Here is a 21,180-nt window from a genome sequence, read left to right as displayed (position 1 = left end):
GAGGACGTCTCCATGGTTACGGCTATGAGGCGCAGCCATTGGATGAGAGGACCCAATGTCTTGTCCAATGGTTGGTTGAGCTCCTCTGAGTTGTTATAAAGCCCTTAAATAATCTCTGTCCTTCTGAGACGTTAACTTCAATCTTACACGATTGAACACTATTACCACTTCTTCCATTTTGTGTTTGTTTTTTTCTCTTATTCTTTTTGTTCAGGTTGATATTATTTCAATGCATAAAGACCCAAAGATCCATAGAGAATATTTACTGGTTTTGATATTTAGGGAAATATGTTTTATGGCTTTGTTGCACTTTAAGTTAGTTAGTTTAACATAAAGATTGTAAGCAGGGGGAACAGCTAGCCAAGCTAAGCTCAGGAGCTCGCATTGTAGAAATGTGGCTGAAATTAAAGCAGCAGAAACTAAATTATCATGATTTTTAGTGTCTTACTCTGCACCTTTACAGGACATGGGCATAGAATCCCCAGGGGTGTCCAATTATATCTGCCACCTGGACACCAGCAGACAACCCTTTGAGTCTGGTTGCAGGGTGGTGCCACCAAGGATCAGACTTGTTCTTGGACTGTGCAGCCTGAATTAAAAGCTTGGGTTCTTTGTTGTGTTCCCCCAGCCTTTCCTCACCAGTTTTTGCAGTGTAATAAGGCACATTGTCTTTCTGTCCTATCACGATGGTCCGACCCAGTGAGACAGACCTTTAACTAGACACTTCTTTTAATGTTCTGACTGGAAAATGTACATTTCTTCTAAAGCAACCAGTTTTCTTCTGAAAAATCAGCTCCACAGCCACGAGAGGTATTACAGATCCTAATAACACAATTTAGCACAGTGTGTTAAATAAACTAAAAGTGTAACTATTAGTCTTCCTGGCGCCCCTAGATCCTATTTTTGTCCTATTTTTGGACAGAGAGAGGCTCGCTGTTTCCCCCTGTTACTAGTATTTTTGCTAAACTAAGTGTCCTTTGGATGCATCTTCATATTCATTAGACAAGCGGCATTGATCTTCTCATCTTCTTATCTTCCAAAAAAGCCATTAAGAATATTTCCCAAAGTGTTTTGACTATTGCTTTAATTTAATATACAGGACATTTCTACACACATTTCTACATTCTGCGCTATTTTAAATACACTCATATAGTTAATATACTTATATACCACTTTAAAAAAGTGTTTTAAAAAAGTGTACTAATTAATCAATCTTCCTTTTTCTCTGATCTTCGTCACTGCAGGTGGTCTATTTATTGACAATCCTTTCTACCAGCCGCGCACCATCGCTCCTTTTATCATTCATCTGGGTCCACAGGATCTCTTCTCTGACTTCTAGAGGCAGCACATTGTTGGAGGCGCTCTTCACACTTACCTGGCTGCACACATGCCCATCTGTTTCTCCGTCTAATGCGGGCTGCCTTTGAATCCCAGCTGATGGATTCACACATTCAGAACGGTTTCAGTTTGATCAGTCTACTGACGAAACTTTCCTCCTGAGAAAAAAAGAAAAGGCAGAAACTATCTGAACCATCGACCGAGAGGCACAAAGCACCTCTTTCTGTTTCCTCGTCTCTTCACCCAGATCATCTCCTCAGAGGAGAGCGACTTTACAACAAGCAATACTCGGATTTTACGAGAAACGTTCAGCTGTGACTGTGCAGGGCTGGGCTGGTCTTTCTTATAGCAATACACCTGAACTCCTCTCTTTGAGCTTACTTACTTACTTGAGAAGATGTGAATGTCCAACAAAGTTTTACCCAACACAGCATTGCAATAGCTTATTTTGATTGTATATTCAATGTATGTGTGCGTGTGGCTATAATATAACACATATATACACACACACATATATGTATGGTGTATTTCTATAACAATGTGTTGACAATATTAGTATATGATGATGTATTTATGTAAATACTCTATAAAATATAACTATTGTTGTTATAAATTATTTTAGAATTATAAAGTGTAATGTAACTGTAATATCACAGTATAGCTTTCTTCCAATTTTATATACACTGAGCAATTGAAGCTAGTTCTAGGAGAGGCAATATTATCTTTGGTATTCCTATAACCTGTGCTGTTAGAATAATAATGCTTCCTTCTTTCCTTCCTTCCTACTTTTCCTCTATCTTTGATGTCTTTCTGAGCCTTTCTGAGCACGCTCTCTGCTGCCCGAGGTTTGTTTACACTGCCCGGACCAGAGGTGCTCGCTACTGAACACACTTATAACCACACACTGACACACAGACAAACGCACACTATTCCTGTCAGAAAGCACATTTTCTATAGTCTCATTGCTGGCAGGGAATACTGTTGTTACAGTATGTGTATGCTTGGATGTACACGCTCCTCCCTCTTCCATTAATGGACACACCACCACCTCGGCACAGATCACACATCAGCTCCGTCCCGCAAGCCTTATAGGGACCAAAAGCACAGCTCACTGGCACTTCACTGTTTCTTCTTTCTGCAGACACACACATTCACACACATTGTTTCCTCCAGCTCTCTGTGGCTGTTCTCTGCTGAATGGAAGTGATGCTGCTGGTAGCGAAAACACATGAGCATCTTACAGGTTGGGAAAGATACAATACAAATTAATATTTGGGACAGTTTTTTCACAGAAATGTGATTTGGGTCATCAGGAGTTTGGACTGAGAATGCAGTTTAATCATCGTTGTACATGAACGTAGTTATCAGTGTCAAAGCTGTCTTTGGCCTCATGTTACCTTACCTGAAAATAATTTAAGTATCAGATTCGCATTTGGTGTTCAGCTCAGTTGTATAAGGGAAGAAAAAGTTCAATCTGTGGATATGGTCATAGCCATGTGTCTCTAAATATTGAGGCTAAGATGACCAGGTCAATGACCACAAACTTTTGACATAATTGTACAGTAAAGGAAGGCAAATTAGCTTTTCATGTCATCCTAAAATTTTGAGTAGTTGATTGTGTAGTACTACTGTTATAGCACAATTTATGTCATAAAATTACTGGCAGTTTAGGTAACTGTAAATTCTAAAGCAGTCCATTCAGATTCTGTTTGGATTTGATTTTGCGGCATCAAATGAAGCACAATCCCTCCAGATCAGCTGATATCAGTGCCAGCCCACGTCTGCTGGTTATACACAGCCAAGTGGTTAATCTCATGTAAACTTCACTGTTTGAGGCTGTAGTCACTCAGACCTAGAGACTGGTAAATGACCCCGTGGCTTATGGTTGCTTTGGTTGCAGATGAACCTATCCCCTTTTTCAGTTTGCGTGACACTTACTTCATGTTCACTACCGCTTGGACAGCAGTCGGTTGAGTGCTTGCGGACAAATCTGCTTCTGCACGCAAATTATAGGCAACCTGTCAGTGACGAATTACAAGGAGGTTTTCAGTACGTCACTCTGTCTGTGATCGATTTCACCGGGTGGTGGCCGTCAACCATTCACTCAATACACACGTTTCCCTGTCTATGGAAGGTTGCCTGTCTCTAGGCTTGTGTGGCTTGTGCACCTCTGCAGGCCACTTTGCAAACCACTTTCACCCCCAAACCACATTTCATCCCGTATCTGACTTAATTAGTGTGTATGTGATCAATATGTTCGATAGTTTAAGACTTGTCATTGATGGCTGATCTGTACAAGGGATCTTGCCCACAACACAAAATGTAAATCGCCGTTGCTGTGCATGATGTTTGGGGGTTTTTTTTTGTTTCTCACATGGTTTTGAAGATTTTTTATCTCTGTTCTTTCTTATTTTTAACCTTTAGTAGAGAGAAGATGTCAGTCAGCAGAAGCTACAAAATGTGCATCAAAAACCTTTGATTCTCCTCACATTCGCCTTGATCTGGGCGCAAGTTTGATCTCCTGTGTTTCTGCTGGCTTTGATTCAACAAAAAAAAGACATCTGAGAAAAAGCCGATAGACACAGCATGACTCTAAAGTCAGTGTTTCTAAACAATAAGCCGAATTAGAGTGAGATTTTGCGACATTACTACGCTGAAAATGAAAAGAACTTGACAATTTTTGCAAGGATGGTGATAATTGTCGTGCGACTGAGAGGTCGAGTAGCAAAATGGAGGCTGTTGTGTACTTCCTGTTCCCATAATGTGTCTATAATCTCTAATATACGGTTATTAAATCTTCAATCTTTCATTTACAGTTGTTTGAAATCCTAATGACAGCCTGGCTTTACAAGAGTAAATATTACTGCTCTGACATGGAGCACAATTAAGTTAAGATGTCTCACACAAACTAGATCTCGGTTTATTAATTGGCTGTGGGTCTTTGCTGTGAATGACTGTTTCTTTCTTTTCAATCTTTTTATAGTGGTTTTCCATTAAAGAAGAGAGCCGCTCTTGTTTGATCTCTAAAAGTGTAGAATAAAGTTTAGAGCAGGCTTTGCTCTTACTTTTCATTTACATGGGGAATTCACGTGGAGGTGAATAACTTTGAGGTTAGCTGTGTGGAAACAGACCTCTATCAGCTGAGAATTTCTTCTAAAATGCCCTCCTCCCTGCCCTGCCTTCAGCTCCCCCTCTCTGCCCCTTTCTCACTCTCCAGATGGTCCACATTAATAAGGCAGACAGTCATACCTCAGTGAGCAACCTTTTCATTTCCCCTCAGACTGTACAGACACATTGGAGGAGTCACCCTGATGGGTGGCGAGGTTGAGAGCACAGAGAAAGCGGGTCAGTCTAAACCTGGCACAGGCAGCTTAGCGGGAATGTGCAGGCAGTGGCTCCTCCAGTCAGCAGTATTTTTTATTTATTGGGGAGCTGCTGTCTCCTAAATGATACCACCATATCTAAAAGCATATTTTTTTCTTAGTAATCTAGTAAGGAGATGAGAAATCTGCTTGATGTTTCAGCTGAGAAAATATACTCCAAGTATCCAAGTTGTTTGGGGATTTAAAAGAAATTACCAAGAGAGAGAGAAAAATAAGAAGAAAGAGGAAAGAATTCAAAATATAGTTAAATAGAGTATATTGAGAGACTGAAGGGAGGCTGACTGATGAACTGACTAGATATCTTCCGCTTTTATTAGGTCAGTGACAAAACCAGCCGTACTCCACCAAAGTGTCTCAGAATAGAAAATATTGCAGTGATGTGTTTTTTCTGGAAACACTTATGAGCGGCTTGAAAAGAAATGCCAGTGTGAATAATGTTTTAGAACATACTGGTTGTCTTTTCTGGATTCCAGTCCCACTGATGGATGTCATTCCTACTCTAGTAGTCCCCAAGATCACTATAAACGAGTAAACAGCGGCACACAGATACATCCCTGTTATTCTGCATCTACACTGCCTCTGGTGGGCGTTCAACAAAAACTACACCTGTAAATCTAAAAAGCACAAAAGACGCACGAGCAATACACTCACGCATTGTACTCAGGGCTACCTGACACGCACGTGTATGCAACAAGACAAACACACACAGAAGCACACATGTACTCAAATGTGTAAATATTTCAGCTTTTACCGACAATAACAGCCAAGCGCACTGAGTCGACATGACACTCTTTGCTCCATGGATTGAGTATTTGTGAACTATGTGAGTCACACAAGTGGTTGGACCTTGTTTGTACATTAGGATATGAGCCATGTATAGCTGAGAAAACACACCCACACCTGCTCTATTTATTAGTGCTTTATACTAGGCTGTCTGTAGCACTGTACATACATTGCTTTTTTGTTGAAATGGCAGTTACCTGTGTGATAAATTAAGCTATCAGAAGAAAAGAAGAAAGAGTGTTGTCTCCAAAAAGTGGCAACACATGCAGGAGATTTGAGTGTTTAAATTCTGCGATAGGTTCAATGGTTTAAGAGATCGGAGAGATTTTGCTCCCCGTTTATATCTGGAGATATAGCCATGTTTCCCAAAGGCCCCTCTTCTCCTCCTGCCAGATCAAAAAGGAAAATGCATGAATGCCTTTGGAAAACAAGGAGGGGTTTTTTTCCCTACACGATGGGATTCATCTACACACCAAAGACTACGAAGCCTTTGCTTCACAAATCTGATCATCCTGCAGTCTCAGAAGTGAGAGATGTGATCTGTCTAGACAGTTATGAAATGTCAGGAAAGAAGGGGGAAAAAGAATGCTCTCCTGTGTGTAAATCTGAAAGAAAACCTGTCTTGCTCACTCTTGCATTAGCACAGAAAGTTGGGGTTTAAATCTGGGGATCATGCTAAATTTGTCTGGAAGCAACGAGAGAAGTGCCGTAGGAAGACCCGGAAAGTCCATCCGCAAGTGATTCTGAAACTCTGCAGCGCTGCAGAAATAGATCCTGGATTATGTTTCCACTGCTTAGGCACAGACTAACTGCAGAACAGATCATTTTCTCTGGGTGTGTGCGTTTATGTCAGAGGGTGGGGCGATGGGGTATGTATTAACACACCCACATGCAGACGCATGCATACACACATACATATACAGCACTGCAGTCACATCAAGCATGTTGTTGCATACTTCCTGGTCATAATTCATGGATTGTTCACGTCCATCGTCCTCCTGATAAATGATCGAAGTCTTTTGGTTGGGAATGTACACAGTCGTTATGGTGATTGTAGAGTAGAATGTATTTACTCGTATAAAGAGTAAACTTGTTTTTTGTAGAGAAGCATATATACAGAATATATATGGATAAATACATATATATACATCTATATATCTTTTGAACTACTTGTGTGTAAGGGTTGTTTTGGGTGCATCTACCCTGTTAGGATTCATATTTCTTTTTCCCCTTTTTTTAATTTTTAATAATGATGTTTTGGCAAAAATAGCATCTCATGAGTGATGATTGTTTTCTTTTTCCTGTAAATATCTTCCTTTTTTTTTGTCTTTGACCAAAAGGGGAATAAAATACACCGTTTTATGATGCTGCCTATGAATTGATGAAGTGATATCTGCTCACAGAATCTATTTGTTCCATTAAATGATCAAAGTCAAAGGAGCTTGCAAAGAAAAGCGTCTGGACTTCTTTAAGTTGCTTGAAGACGTTTCACCTCTCATCCGAGAAGCTTCTTCAGTTCTAAGGTCAAATGGTGGAGAGTCCCAGATATAAATATGATATGTATTTCAGACCCAGCAACACACTCAGACAGAAACTGGTTCACCCGAAAGACAAAACGCCAAAACACAAACTTAACAATGTGGTGTATGCTGTACAGTGCAGCGAGGAATGCTCAGACCTCTACATTGGAGAGACCAAACAGCCACTTCACAAGCGCATGGCACAACACAGAAGAGCCACCTCCACAGGACAAGACTCAGCAGTCCATCTGCATCTTAAGGATAAAGGACACTCTTTCGAGGATGCCAATGTTCACATTTTGGACAGAGAGGACAGATGGTTTGAAAGAGGAGTGAAAGAAGCCATCTATGTCCACTGTGAGCGACCATCTTTGAACAGAGGCGGGGGTTTACGACACCAACTCTCTGCCATCTATAATCCAGTTTTGAGATCCCTTCCCAGACGCCTTAACGCCCACTCACATCCTGGGCCATCTGACCTCAGGAATTCGCATGATAAGGTGGGGCCAGGTTTCACAATGAACACACCCGAAACTCTGGCTGATTGGGACCCACACCCAGTTTCACACCTTGGCTCAGGCGATTAGAGGATCATCAGGGGGTCCTTTTGTCCCTCTGTGGGGGTCACTCCCACTAGGTTTATATCTGGGACTCTCTACCATTTGACCTTAGAACTGAAGAAGCTTCTCGGATGAGAGGTGAAACGTCTTCAAGCAACTTAAAGAAGTCCAGACGCTTTTCTTTGCAAGCTCCTTTGACTACGATGACCTGGATGACTGAGAACCTTCACAGACATTAAATGATCAAAGTTACATTTTGTGAAACTCTACAAGGTTCTGCTTAACAGAGGCCACTGATAAAGAATGACGAGCGTGATTTGAATTCGCTGTATAGTTTGTTTAATTAGTAGCAGCATTAACATCAGTGATGATCTGTGGTTGTCACTGTTCTTGACATACAGTAACCAATGCTTGATGAACTGAAAATAAAACTGAGAAAGTGCTAAAATCAATATCTGAGTATCTTTTTTTTTAATTGTCTCACACTGATGCCTATCAAAAGGGTCTGACCATAAAATAGATCTAGATTTTTATCTAAAATACATTACTGTGCAATAGTCTTGAAACAACATCATTTATTTGTATTTTGTTATGAACATGGGAAATGTGTACATCAGGGATGTCATACAGATTTTACATGGTGGGCCACGTACAGCTCACTTTGTTTCTACGTGGGACGGACCAGTGAACATTTCTGTCAGTGTTTAATCCCTGAGATGTCTGAATATAAGGTAAAGAAGTTCAACTGTATTTTTTAGTTTTCCTACATAATAATTGTAAGAAATGTCTAAAATTACAGAAAAAAACATTTTACTGAAATTCCTATAGAAGATCATTAAACAAACTGGGACTTTACTATCATTTAATTGCTTATCTGTTATTTAATTACTAGGTCTTTATCAATAGAAGCTGCAAACCAATTTAAAATTTGATATTGGACGTTGGCTGCCTTATGTTTCATTCTCTGTCAAGATGATCCCACACTGCTTCAATATTGTTGAGGTCCAGGCTCTGGAGAGGCCAATCTATTACTGATAGTTTCTATCCAGGTATGCTTTTTATTGTCTGTGTGTTCAGGATCATTGTCATGCTGAAAAATGAAAGCAGTTTCAAGTCAGATGCTTTAAAGATGGAGGATCTTTATGTTTTTTTATGTCACGCCATAATGTCAGACTCAAGGTTATGGACAATAATTGGTAAGTTTCTCTAAGAGTTTCAGCACATAGTGGTTTAGAAACATAAGCTGTCAGTCCTCTCTAAAGCAGTACTGCTTATGGCTGAGTCTGAGTATCCAGTGACATCTCCAGTAGTCAACACCATCAACGCACAGCCATAGCCGCCAATCATCCAACACAGCAATAAGTGTCTGTGCGTGCTGTTTCCTAAAAAAGACAACAGAGAAAAACGACATGCCTTTTTCATCTGACAGAAAGCAAAGAGGACAGCAAGGATGACGTCTAAACTCGCCAGACTATGACAGCCATCCTGACAAATTAAACCCTGCTCAGTATTAGTACATTGTGTCAATTGTGGTAGAATTAATGCATTAATTCAGGCTTAAAGTACTGTTTTATGGTATTATTTTCCCTTGAAAATGCAGACAGAGGTGTCAGAAATCTGAATGGGATGCTCCATTTGCATGCCAGCTCCCATTAACATGATAAAACCTTAATACAATGAAACAACTGTCTTCTATAAAGACTTGTTTTACAATGACTGCTCAGAAGTAGAGGAGGATGTACGTGATTAAAAATTAACTGAAGCAGAAACACCACAGTTTGAAACCTGGCTTTGTGCACGCTCGCTTATGTACACACTAATCTGGAAAACTAATAAGACTCAATATAATACCAGAGTCATCTGTATGCTAGGTGCAGACTCATACACTGTGGGGTAATAAATGACCTTGGACTGCTGACAACTTTTTGGGATGGCCTGTATTGTATTTCAGCTGGTAACAAGAAACGACGATATGCTCACAAATCAGATTAATTGGACAGGACTCATTCCTCTCCCCCTGACAGAGGACATCAGTGCCTGTTTATAGATGACAACATTGCTGGTGAAGATTTAACAAGGCCAGCAAACAGCTAAAGCCAACACAACATCAAATATCAGCTCTACATTTAGAGTAGCTATTTTATTCGAATGCCACAACCACACGGGATCTAAACCCAGATTGTATGGTTGGTAAACTGTGTGATAATTCTAGCATATTTTGACAAATATAAGACTGACTGGTCTGCAGTTTTATTTCTTCATTTGAGCAAAATAGGTCCATTTTAATTAAGCAGGTGTTTATGGGTGGTCTGCGGTTCGATCCCTGGCTGCATCACAAAGTATCCTAGGGCAAGATACCAAAGCCAGATTTGCTCCTGGTGCGTTCTTTGGTGTGTTAGTTTTAGATAGATGAAGAAAAAAGTGTGTGAATAGGTGATTGAGACATGTTGTGCAAAGCACAAGCACATGTCATCACACCTCGAACTACAGTGAGGAAGCAGAAAACTATCTATTCTTCTTTACTTACTTATTTGGCTATGTTTGGCTTACTGTGTAAGATTATCAACAATCTATTGCCACAACCACATAAACAGTTTGTAACAAAATATACACACTTTATTACTTACCCCTTGGTAGTACTGGTTTGGTCCCCTTTTTTCATCATTCATGGCATGACTTCAGAAGGTACCAAACATTCATCAGAGATTTTGGTTCATGTTGACATGACGGCATCATGCAGTTGCTGCAGATTTGTCAGCTAACTGATTGGAATCTCCTGTTCTACCACATCCCAGATGTGCTCTATTGGACAATAGACTGGACATCAACAGCCTGTACTGCTGATACAGAATAGGATGGATTTATTCTTTCATGTTGAAATTTGGACCTTTCCATCTGAATGTCCCAGCAGAATCAAGACTCATCAGACCAGGAAACATTTTCCAATCTTCTATGGTCCAGTTCTGGTGAGCACATATGAATTGTAGCCTCAGTTTCCCATCTGGTCTTCTGTTGCTGGAGCCCATCTAGGTTCAATGTGTTGTGCATTCAGAGATGCATACCCTCATGTAACAAGTGGTTATTTCAATCAATCAATCAATCTTTATTTATAAAGCACTTTTCATACAGAAAAAATGTAGCACAAAGTGCTTTACATAGTTAAAAGCAGCCCACCCCACCCTCCAACTCACTCCCCACACTCTCAATACACATATATCCCCCCACCCCCACCCACACACACATTTGACTTACTGTTGTTGTTCTGTCAGCCTGAAACAATCTGACCATTCTCCTGTGACCTCTGGCAGTGCAGAGAGCAGCTCTAACATCTTTACAATAACACGTATAAATCCAGATCTTTATTCCTATTTGCTAACACATTTGAAATCTCAGTAATTTAATTTAAACATTACCACCTTTGACTTTTATAAAAATCATATTTCTCAGTCCATTTTCCTAATGTGAGCTCAGTACACAGCGACCTCATGTATAAGAAAATCAAGTCCAAATATAAAGGTGCAGATTTGGTGGATTTGTCTACTGAGACTGATAGGAGAAGGCACCTAGTCCATCTGATATACACAAAATCACGACTGGCAAATGTTTTAGACAGGAAGTTTTCATTATTTTTCCTCAACACTCCAAATCGAACTCAAAAACCATGATAATCAAATGTCACGGCTCTCGGCTTCCTGCGAGAATACCCTCAGGCTTAATTATTCATTAAGAAGGCAATGATAGCAGAGTAATTGGCCACAACAAAGATGTGTGAAATTTTAACCGAAGCACATATATTTCCTGAAGCGGTGGAGGGTTTGCATTCTCCACAATCCTCACCTGAGCAAATGAGGCAGCAGAGATGAAACTAACAAGATCCACCGCTCAGGATTTTCACCTTTTCACCTGAAAATATCCAAACATTCACACACCATCCATAAAGGAAGAGGCTGAGTGTTATGTAAAAATTAGATTACAACTGAGTGTGAATAAGTGACCACTCATTTCTTTGTCTCCTTTCCCTTCTGTCAATAAGAGCAAAATAGGAAACACAAACAGATACATGATCGATGAAACAGAGAGCAGGGGGGGGGAAGTCAAAATAGCTGCAGAGAGATTAAAAATAAAACCACAGACAACTAGCATCTTGGATCAAACAGCTAAATCCTTTATGTATAAATGTTTTTCAAGAGCCTTATTAGCCAATATATATACCAACTAGGGGTGCAATGATGCACAAAATTCACGGTTCGGTTCGATACTTTGGTGTCACGGTTCGATATTTTTTCGATACAAAAAATGTTCATGCCTTTTTAATTTATAATTTATTAAAATTATAAATATATATTTTAACCCAAAAGTACAGTTTTTAAATTTAATGTTGCTGAAACAACAAAATAAAAAAAATAAATCTATCTGATCGAGAAATCACTCATCTTTGGAAAAGAGAGTTTATTACAGAGAAATGGCTCTCAGGAGAATCATGTGGCTGTCTAAATGACTCGGGTAAAGTTTGTAGCATGCGTGCTTGTTGTTTTTGTCTGCTTCCACTTGTCTTTGCACTAGGATGATGTCGGTGTAAATGTGCAGTCATATTCGTTGTGTTCCCACTAGTGCTGTCAGCGTTAATCTTGTTAAACTGACATTAACGCCATAACACGGCAAATCTCCGTTAACGAGTTACCGCAGATCGCCCCGTGCGTGGGGCTGGACGGTGTCAACACGTTAACGAGCTAACTGCGCTAACACACTAGCTCCCACCAATGTAATTGAGCATTGCGTGGCACATCCGACATACTGTTTTTCTTTTGTCCATGACGCGCTTACCATCAGGGTCATGCTTCACATGAAAACCAAGATAGTTCCGAACACCAGATCTGAATGAGGGTGGGGGAGGTTCAATTTCAGGTAGCGTTGAGGCAGTAGCCATGTTGCAATGAGCTTAGCTTCTGTCTTGCTAGCTTGCGCTGCGCTCAGTGCAGCCTAGGCTGAGTAGTCGAACGCAGATCCACTGAGCGCTCAACACGGACAGCATCGTCAGAAGGAAAGTTGATAAAATAAATTAAAACTTTTGTATTGTTCGATACAAATGCGTACCGAACCAAAAGCACTGTATCGAACGGTTCAATATCGATACGAGTATCATTGCACCCCTAATACCAACTACTTATTTTACTTATGATGTAGCCTGCTTTCCAGCTAGCTAACATGACTGAAGAGCTTGATTTTATTTGACAAAGTATTTAAATTATTAATACACCCAGTGATTAAAGTGGGATATCAGAGGTAGGGAAACCCTAAGATCGGGAGTAGCAATGCAGTGTGAGGATAATAATCACTTAGAAATCCATCTATCCACTTATCCTTTTCAGGGTCATGGGGGGCGCTGGAGCCTATCCCTGCTGTCTTAGGGCAAGAGGCAGGATACAACCTGGACAGGTCGTCAGTCTGTCGAAGGGCTAATCACTTAGAAATGATTCAGTTAATAATTCCAGCAAATTTTCTTTGCTTACAGGCTGTGATCACGTGTCCTGTGCTACTAATATTCAATGCTATTTGTGGATCTAACGACCTGAATTCAACAAGATATAAGCAGATGAGCCATACGGCTTATTTCCCATAGCACACAAGGTACAGTTCAGCGAGTGAATCCAATAGGAATTTAAACTGTAAAGAGTCAGACATTTTCACATATTTATTAAATTAAAATTCTGAAAGTCTAAAAGTTCTTGCAGATCTCCAGATATGCTACTCTGCAGAAACAGCTTTCATCAAAGCAGTAGTTGACAGTAGATTCCTGTATAGGAATTCCTGTAGGGATCTACTGTGGCGGAATATTTTTTATTACATACTAAATTTGCAGCATTTACTGCTGTTGAATTTATGAATTCTGTTTTCTAACAGGCTCCAGAGGCTCTAGAGTGAAGTCGGGGTGGAACACTTTTCCACCTTCACCCTACCACTTATCCCTTTGACATCTGAAGCTAAGTCATATGAATATTTAGTCTCAGAGATAAACTTATCAAAAGAAGCCAAGTTCAGTCTTGTTTGTGAGTTCACAAGATCAGGTGCCAGGAAGTTTATGAGGTTGTAAAAATACTGTCACACTGCCCCTCTTAGGCATATTCTCTGACAGACACACAGAGTTCCATCCCTGATTCATACATCAACAACCATTAAAGTCGAAGACAGCACCCATCAGCAGTCCCTGTGACATTCTATTTTGGTGCTTGGTGCCATTTGTTTACAGTCTTATACGCAGGCTAGAAAAAGGAGGGGGATAAAGTGTGAAGCAGATTGCATAATGCTGGCGTTTGTTACCTCCAGCAGCTCCCGGTATGCTACCGGCTTTCCAACTTTTCATGCCTGCTTCTTTGCAATCTGCAGCTGCAGAGCCAAACTCCCCACTGCCGTCGTCACTAAAGGTGTTAATTTATCGGCTAGATCTAAGTTATAAACACTCCAAATGATATATGTGAGACCTCCAGTTCAACTAGTGCACATTGCACATATCATACACTGAGGCGAAGGCAGAAAATAGCTCATCCCTGACACAGATAACAATGCACCCATCATTTTGAGGCACGTTCTCTGAGGGAGAAGATGAGCGATAGAACCGGCGCCAAAGTGCGTACAAGCTACGAAGAGCTTTCCATGCATCTCGAGGGAAAAGGCTTGTTTAAGTGTCTGACAGATAGCCTGTTTTCACAAGACATAATTAGCTAGCAGAAACAGGTTTATTTTCATCTTTAAAACTCTCAGAACCTCCCAAGAGGACACAAAGAGAAGTCTCATTATATCACCATCATGGGCCTCTTTTATCTCTTTCTCAATTCCAACTCGAGACACTGAAGAGGATATTGACATGTAAGGCTTTTTTTGTGTTATTTTATAGATACTGCCTTCAAACTCAAGCGATATAAGAGTTAAAGGAGCAAAATACTAATAAGTTTTAGGTTTTAAGCTTTAATTCATTTTGTGGCTTCTCAATACTTTAATAGCTTTAAAAGTAACAGTGATTCCTTTCTCGTTGAAATTGGTGGAAAGAAGATATTGATGGGAGTGAGCAAGGTCACACACACTCAGAGGGTAAGGTGATGCTTTTACCTATCAAAGTTCACAGTTACCTAAAACAGAGAAGCAGCAGTTTCTCTCACTGGACTTCAAGTTGAGCAACAACACTTTTGCTTAACGATTATAATGGCTTACTTTAATGACTATCTTCTATCATCTTACTGTTTTGACTCCTCTTACTGTGCAAACATAATTAATCTGTAGCATCGTCATGATCACAGGGTGGTCTGCTCCCTTCTGTTTTTCTTCCCATCCCCGTTTCATCTTATTCCTCCATAATCATAAAAGGTCCCAGTATGCAAAATACTGAATGTGACAACCAGGATAAAGTTTTTTCACATCATAAACAGTTGGCATTTCAAACCACAATATCATATTGAGACTTTATCACTTTAGCCCTGTGCTCCTGTAAAGTTCCTTTTAACCTTTATTCGATTTTATATTGTTTGTCTTTTTTTTAATAAATAAAGATGCAAAATAACGGAAAGACACGCAGATATTCTTCTGTTGATATCTTTATATTGAAATTCATGAAGTATACACAGTGCATTCTACACTATTACAATTTGCACACGTTGATAATGTTTTTGTCGTTGGATGATAAAGCTACGTTTTGGCATTTAATTAACCAAACAGCAGTCTGACTGAAAAGCTTAGAGCCAAAAAAAAAGAGCCCCAAATAAACAAACGAACATTAAAACATTGTTGTGAATCAAACTGTAGCACGGCAGCAGGTGGGTGGGTACAAGTAGGCATCATTAGTTATAGTTACAGAGTAGAAAATCATAAACAAAAACTCAATATTTAGGTTTTTTGTTTTTTTTAATGTTTCTTATTTACAACCCAGTGCCTTTAGAGGGATGGCCCTTCGTTTCTTTCAACTTCATGCGGACTCCTCCTCTGACATCACTAGAATACAAGCCAATCAGATTACACCTTTCATATCAGAATTTATACAATTTACAGTAAGTTTGAAAAATTGCGCTTTTTCTCATTTTTTTTTTCAGTCTTGCAGTAAATTATGAATAGAAACTAGAATATTGATGAGCTCCCTTTTGAGTTGGCTAAATATGAAAACACACAAGCACCTTTTTACATCAACCCCCACAGACGGATTATCCTGATCCACACTCCTGAGCTGCTCACAGGTGTCTTCACATGTGTGGCCTTTCTGTCCCTGCGTTCGCAGGAGTGTCGGTCGCCACCTTAATGTTTAAGTCTCCTCAGCACTGTGATCTGATTGAGCACGTCGAATGCTCCGAGGCACGGATTCATCGATCTGTTGGGGGGTGGGGTTAGCGGGGCTTTTGCTCTGCGTTGGAAGCCAGTAAAGCAATCTAATCCCTCGATGCTACCTCTGACTGGATACTGGACTTAATAGCATAGAGACACACAACAACGCAAACTTTAACTTGTTGCATCATCAAACACCCAGGTCTTGTGATGTCATGCGTTATCTGGTTATTCCCCGCTCTCGTCTGTGTCCTTCATGCTGGTGTTTTGGACTGACCTCTCATTGACAGAGCACGGTTTTGCTGCTAACTGCATATCTTCTTTCAGATCTCATGTTATTATAACCTTCTGTGCAGGTGGACATGAGGGACTACTTTTAACTAGCTTTTTTTTAAAATATATATATTTACACACACATGTGTGTCTGCATTTTAGTTCAGTGTTTTTTAACAACCAAAAGTGTGACTGAAATGTGCCTGGCGTGCTGCACAACCAAGGATTAAATGGGACCTTGGTCAAAAGGTCAAAGATTGCAGTGCAGCTGGAGGCGTAGGTAGAGGGAGGCGGGGCTTAAAGGTGGGCTTCAGTGCAGTAGGAAATCAAACTTTCTGTCTGTGTGTGTTTTCCGATTCAGACTTCCTCTAAGCAGTGCATAAGCTTTCTGGCAAACGATGCATCGCTGTGTGTTTCAGCTATCCTCACACTCTCACAGTACGCTTGTGCAGCACACACAGAGGTTTGCGTGGTTTTGAGCTTTTCTTTGCGCCAAGTGACCCAAACCAAACAAACCCTGCGTGTGAAATTTGACACGAGGAAAGGTTAAGCTGTCGGTTAACATTACAGCAGCTTTTATCATAAATTACATAATTATACCAACCACTTTTTACCAACCTTCAGATCAAGGCTTTGTCATCAAACCTCTTGTTAGCATCGTTCGTATACACGCTTGAACATTGAAGCAGACTAGACAAACAGCTTGCATGCAGGCGTACACTCACAACCTTAGTGCTTTTTCTTTCCCTAGGGCTTACGCACACTTTCCAGCTCTTTCTTTTGAACACACACAGTTTTGCACATTATTTTAGTCAAATATTTATCCACTCAAACATCACCTCACAGTCGAAAACAAAGCAAATTAACATGCGCTCTTACATTCACACATACGTTTCCCCTTTACGCAAGCATATTTGACAAGGTACAAGAAAAAAGCAAAACAAAACAGACAACAACAAAAGGTATTGTTCAACGTAAATTAGAAAATGCTCCGTTTCAAAAAGGCATCTATTAGCTCTCGTACCTAAAACAAAACATTTACAGGGACTGGTAGTTTTGTGCCAGTAGTTTAGAAGGGAAGTGCACACAGAGCGGCAAGGAAGGACGGAGTGTTTTCTTCTCTATCCCGTAAGGACAAAGACATTTCAGGTGTCCTTACCTTCCTTCTGTGGGTCTTTAATATCAGCAGTACAAAGACAGAAATAATTATGCTGTTTTTTTGTTATTTTCATTTTTAAACACTTGTCTTTATGTGACTGCTGGAAGCACACTGTCTCAGAGAGTGGTACTGCTGTAATTCATTCATCTCATGTTTGCAACCCCTTCTCATCAGTTGGCTGCAGTCATTTGGGATTTGTGCTGGGCAGATTAGATCAGGAATGAGGGAAACACGACGATATTGTTGTTAGGAGGAACACAGCCTGTAGCAAAGTGATCCTGGGATTTAACGGCTAATGTTCATGTCAAAGTTATGGCCCGGTGGGTTACGTTAGAGGTCCGGAGGTTTCGGCGTGATGAGTTGCGCCGATCTCCAGACATAATCCGGTCGAAACTGGGTGGATAGGGAATGTTAGGTTAGGTGGTCTCCTTGCCCTGGGTCCCAGTGACGGTTTTGATGGAGCTGAGTGTGCGGTTGAACCAGGTCTTCTTGGCGGCCTGCACCTCATTGAGAGCCAGACCCAGGTGGTGCTCCAGATCCTGGATGAAAGAGAGCAAGAAATTACAGCCCAAACAGGCAATATATCTTATTTACTGCTTTTACTTTGCAGCTTTGAGTCCAACACAAAATCCTCAACTTTCCTCATCATCACTCCAAGTAATCTCCACACAGAGCGCTTTGTTGCAGTCACTTTAATGCATTTTTCCCCCTTAAGCCTCTATTTAGAAACTAGACCTCAATTTTTTCACTCTGCTCACACGGGTTTTTAAAAAAAACACTTAACACAGCAATGTTTAAAAGCTCCCCGCTATAATAACAATGCTTCTTTTCTGATTCCATTACATGCTAACGTTGATTCAGAGCCTGTGATCACAGCACTGTCCTCAATTAGTAAATTAAATCGAGCTGTCGCATAAAGCTGCAGGTTTCTTCAACTCTATCTTCTTAAAAGAAAATGTTCTGCTTTCATTTGTTGGGCCTGTGCTGCAGGTTACTGCTGCTGCGCCTGTTCGGGGGTGATAAAGTAATTAGAGCAGAAATGTGGCCTCCTTTTTTTCTCCTTTCAACACGAATGACACAATGTTTTACTTTCAACTTTAAGAAACATCCCATGTCAGAATAATGAATGACTCACACTCTGACCTCTGGACCCTACCTGGATTTTGCACTCGGCCTCCACCAGCTGCAGTTTGGTCTGAGCTAGTTCCAGCTCCATCTCCCTCAGCTGGTTTTTCAGAGCCTCCTTCTCTTCATCGGTCTCCTCGGCTCCCCCGGCAGATGTTGTGGTCACAGCGGCCCGTACCCGTCCCTCCTTGTTGAAAAGACTGCTGCATTTCTCGCAGCCTTCAACTTTCGCCTACATATGAGGGGGAGGAAGAAACAAACAGAAGAGGTAAGAGGACACTTTAAGCCTGAGCAAGGTTAGAGAAGAAAGAGACGGAGTGAGAAAAGGAAAACTTAAAATGGAACAAGAGAATGCCCCAAATGTTTTTCCTCTCACCAAACAACTGTTGTCTCAATTGAATGCAGATATTTATAGCTATCCAGCTGTCTTCTCGCTGTAAAGTTTTCATAATGATCACCACTTAGGCTGCGTCCAAAAACCCCATAGACTCATGTGTTAAAACAGATTTATAGCCTGGTGCTAAAAACAAAACAAAAAGAAAGATTTCTCTCTCACTCTTCTCATTTCTAAATAACTCATCAGGCCTGGAAGTCTGCTTCACCTTAAAGTCTGCTTCACCTCAGTGAATGGAACATCTCACCTGTGTAAAGTGTTGATGTCTACTGTAATTATCTGAGAAAATACATGCTGTGCTGTGTCACTGATTGTGATGTTCAGCCAGTCAAAAAGTGTGTATTAGTTTGTTACTTAGGATCGAATTGTTAGCCTAGGTTGACAGTGCGAGCTGATAACTCCACCTTCTCCTAAATCCAAAAAAAACAAACAAAAAAAGATGCTGACAGGTATGAAATTAAAGTCACCGCAAGAATCATAGTGTCAAAGTTCGAAGGGTTTTTGTCCGTTTTTGACCCATAAATCATGAAAGTGACCTTGAAGACTTTGTTGAATATGATCCTAATTTTAATGGATTGTTAACATGACCTCGCTCTACACCCCTACAGAGTTTTATCAGAATTCATTCAAAACTTTTTGAGCTATTTGTTAAATTCCATGTTTTTGCAGAAGGCATATGAAGTCTGTTTGAGCAGATGAGGTAAGTAAAAGTATTATTTACTTTCAGTTGCTCTTTCTAAGTTTGGCTCAGGATAACCAGACTAGTAGGGCGACTCCTCTGAGATTATTCTAGACAGATCAGTGCCTGAGTTGGCACCAACATGTAGGACTGTCGACAGGACTTTACATTCAGGGTTGCTTGCCACAGTAACAACAGCCGACTGAGGCAGCCGGTGGAGACGCTTCCTAAAAATGAATATTTTATGAGAATATTTAATTTGGATTAAATGTGGCCAGTTTTAAGCTGAATAGTAATTATATGTAAAGTTTCCAGTCTCATTGTTGCAGAAGTGGCCTTAATGAAGCAGCAGAGTGCTTGAGCTGCAATTGGTGCTCTTGTCACTTCAAATTCAGTTTTAGTGAGTCGCTGTCAGTGTGTTTATTTAAATATCTAAAAAAAAAATGCATCTGTGAGCAGCTACAGCAGCTGCTGACAGTTAGGAGAATTTCTGCACCATTAGTAGTATAGAAAAAAACTGCACAGATTTACCTCCACACAGGCAGAGAGGTCCTGCTGCAACCTTTACATGACTTGACCTTGGTGCACTAAACATTTTGTGAGCTTCCTGCCAAAACTGCCCTTTTCTTACATCGCCTACTGTTTGAACTAATACTTCACGGGCCACAGGTAAAACTGCCATGGCCTCCTCGGTCATGCTCCTCACTCTTCCCCCCAAAAGATCTGATTTTAAACATTACATTTAACTACAGGTTTTACTTTAACCTGTAGGTTCAGTCAAACTTTCTTGTTCATGTAATCTTTGACTCAAAGCTTTCCAGACAGAGCTAAGAACCACTCTCTAGACAGCCAGTTATCTCTAGACTAAGTAGGCCCTCTGTGCTGGGATGCCAGAGTAACAAGAGTTGATGCTCCTTTTTAATATAATTGGTCAAAAAGGCTCATTGGCTTCTTTTGCATGTATTGGGGGATGGGGGTTCATGTCATAGATTTTACAGTAAATGATCCGTCCATCGGCCTCTCAATGCGGTGAAGTCGTCCCGTATCCTTAGCAGAAAACAGCTCTTCAGCATGTTTCCACCTCCATGCTTGACTATGCAGGGGGTGTTCTTTGGGTCTGAGTCAGCATTTCTTGGCCTGTACATGTGTCTTCCTGAGCACGGGGACCTTGTGGGTGCTGAAAAACTTCACACCATTACTGCATGGTGTGCTACCAGTGGAGGTGCCTCTTGGCGACTGTGCTCCTAACTGCCTTCAGATCATTAACAAGCTCCTTCCATGTACTTTTGGGCTGCTCCAAGACTTTTCTCATGATCTTCCTCCTCCCATGAGCCAAAATCTTGCATTGACCTCTACATCTATAACAACTGGTTATTTTATATTTCACAACACCAACTTCTTGGTGATGGTCTTGAAGTCCATTCAGCCAATCTTGCCCCTGATGTCTTTTGATAGCTCTTTGGTCTTGCACATGGAGGTGGAGAGGTTGCAATGGAAGAAACTGATTCTATCGACAGGTATATGCTTAAGAACATAAGTTCAGATCAGGAGTATCCCACAGATTACAATTGATTGATAATCTGTGGGATCTAGAATTGTGGCTGGGTTGTAGGGGATCAAATACTTATTTCACTCACTGACAAGCAAATCAATGTATATGAG

The 21,180-nt window shown here is 40.6% G+C and overlaps 2 protein-coding genes across 6 annotated transcripts in view; one reads left to right on the top strand and one right to left on the bottom strand.

Moving 5' to 3' along the window:
- The window catches only part of strbp (spermatid perinuclear RNA binding protein), a 120,562-nt gene that overhangs the window by 96,227 nt on the left and 3,155 nt on the right, over positions 1–21,180 (top strand). For 3 of the 4 annotated variants that reach the window (XM_086300407.1, XM_086300406.1, XM_086300410.1), the window contains one exon: positions 1,245–8,032. The exons of the other annotated variant lie outside the window; for it this stretch is intronic. In XM_086300407.1, the coding sequence (XP_086156533.1) occupies positions 1,245–1,339 (95 nt within the window). In that variant the 3' untranslated portion in view covers positions 1,340–8,032. Of the gene's footprint in view, positions 1–1,244; positions 8,033–21,180 lie in introns of those variants that run through there. 4 annotated transcript variants of the gene reach the window in all.
- The window catches only part of rabgap1 (RAB GTPase activating protein 1), a 77,393-nt gene continuing 71,375 nt past the window's right edge, over positions 15,163–21,180 (bottom strand). For both annotated transcript variants that reach the window (XM_086300404.1, XM_086300405.1), the window contains 2 exons: positions 18,477–18,677; positions 15,163–17,859 (listed from right to left, as the gene is read on the bottom strand). In XM_086300404.1, coding sequence (XP_086156530.1) covers positions 17,737–17,859; positions 18,477–18,677 — 324 coding nt within the window. In that variant the 3' untranslated portion in view covers positions 15,163–17,736. The remainder of the gene's footprint in view (positions 17,860–18,476; positions 18,678–21,180) is intronic.

The sequence above is a fragment of the Aulonocara sp. 'chitande type north' Nkhata Bay genome, linkage group LG7, assembly GCF_057382095.1.
Source record: "Aulonocara sp. 'chitande type north' Nkhata Bay isolate Kocher_YH1m ecotype deep benthic linkage group LG7, A_spYH_male_GT1.1, whole genome shotgun sequence".
Taxonomy (NCBI): domain Eukaryota; kingdom Metazoa; phylum Chordata; class Actinopteri; order Cichliformes; family Cichlidae; genus Aulonocara; species Aulonocara sp. 'chitande type north' Nkhata Bay.
Note: the sequence above shows the minus strand (reverse complement) of the source record. Positions and strands in the feature narration are given on the sequence as shown.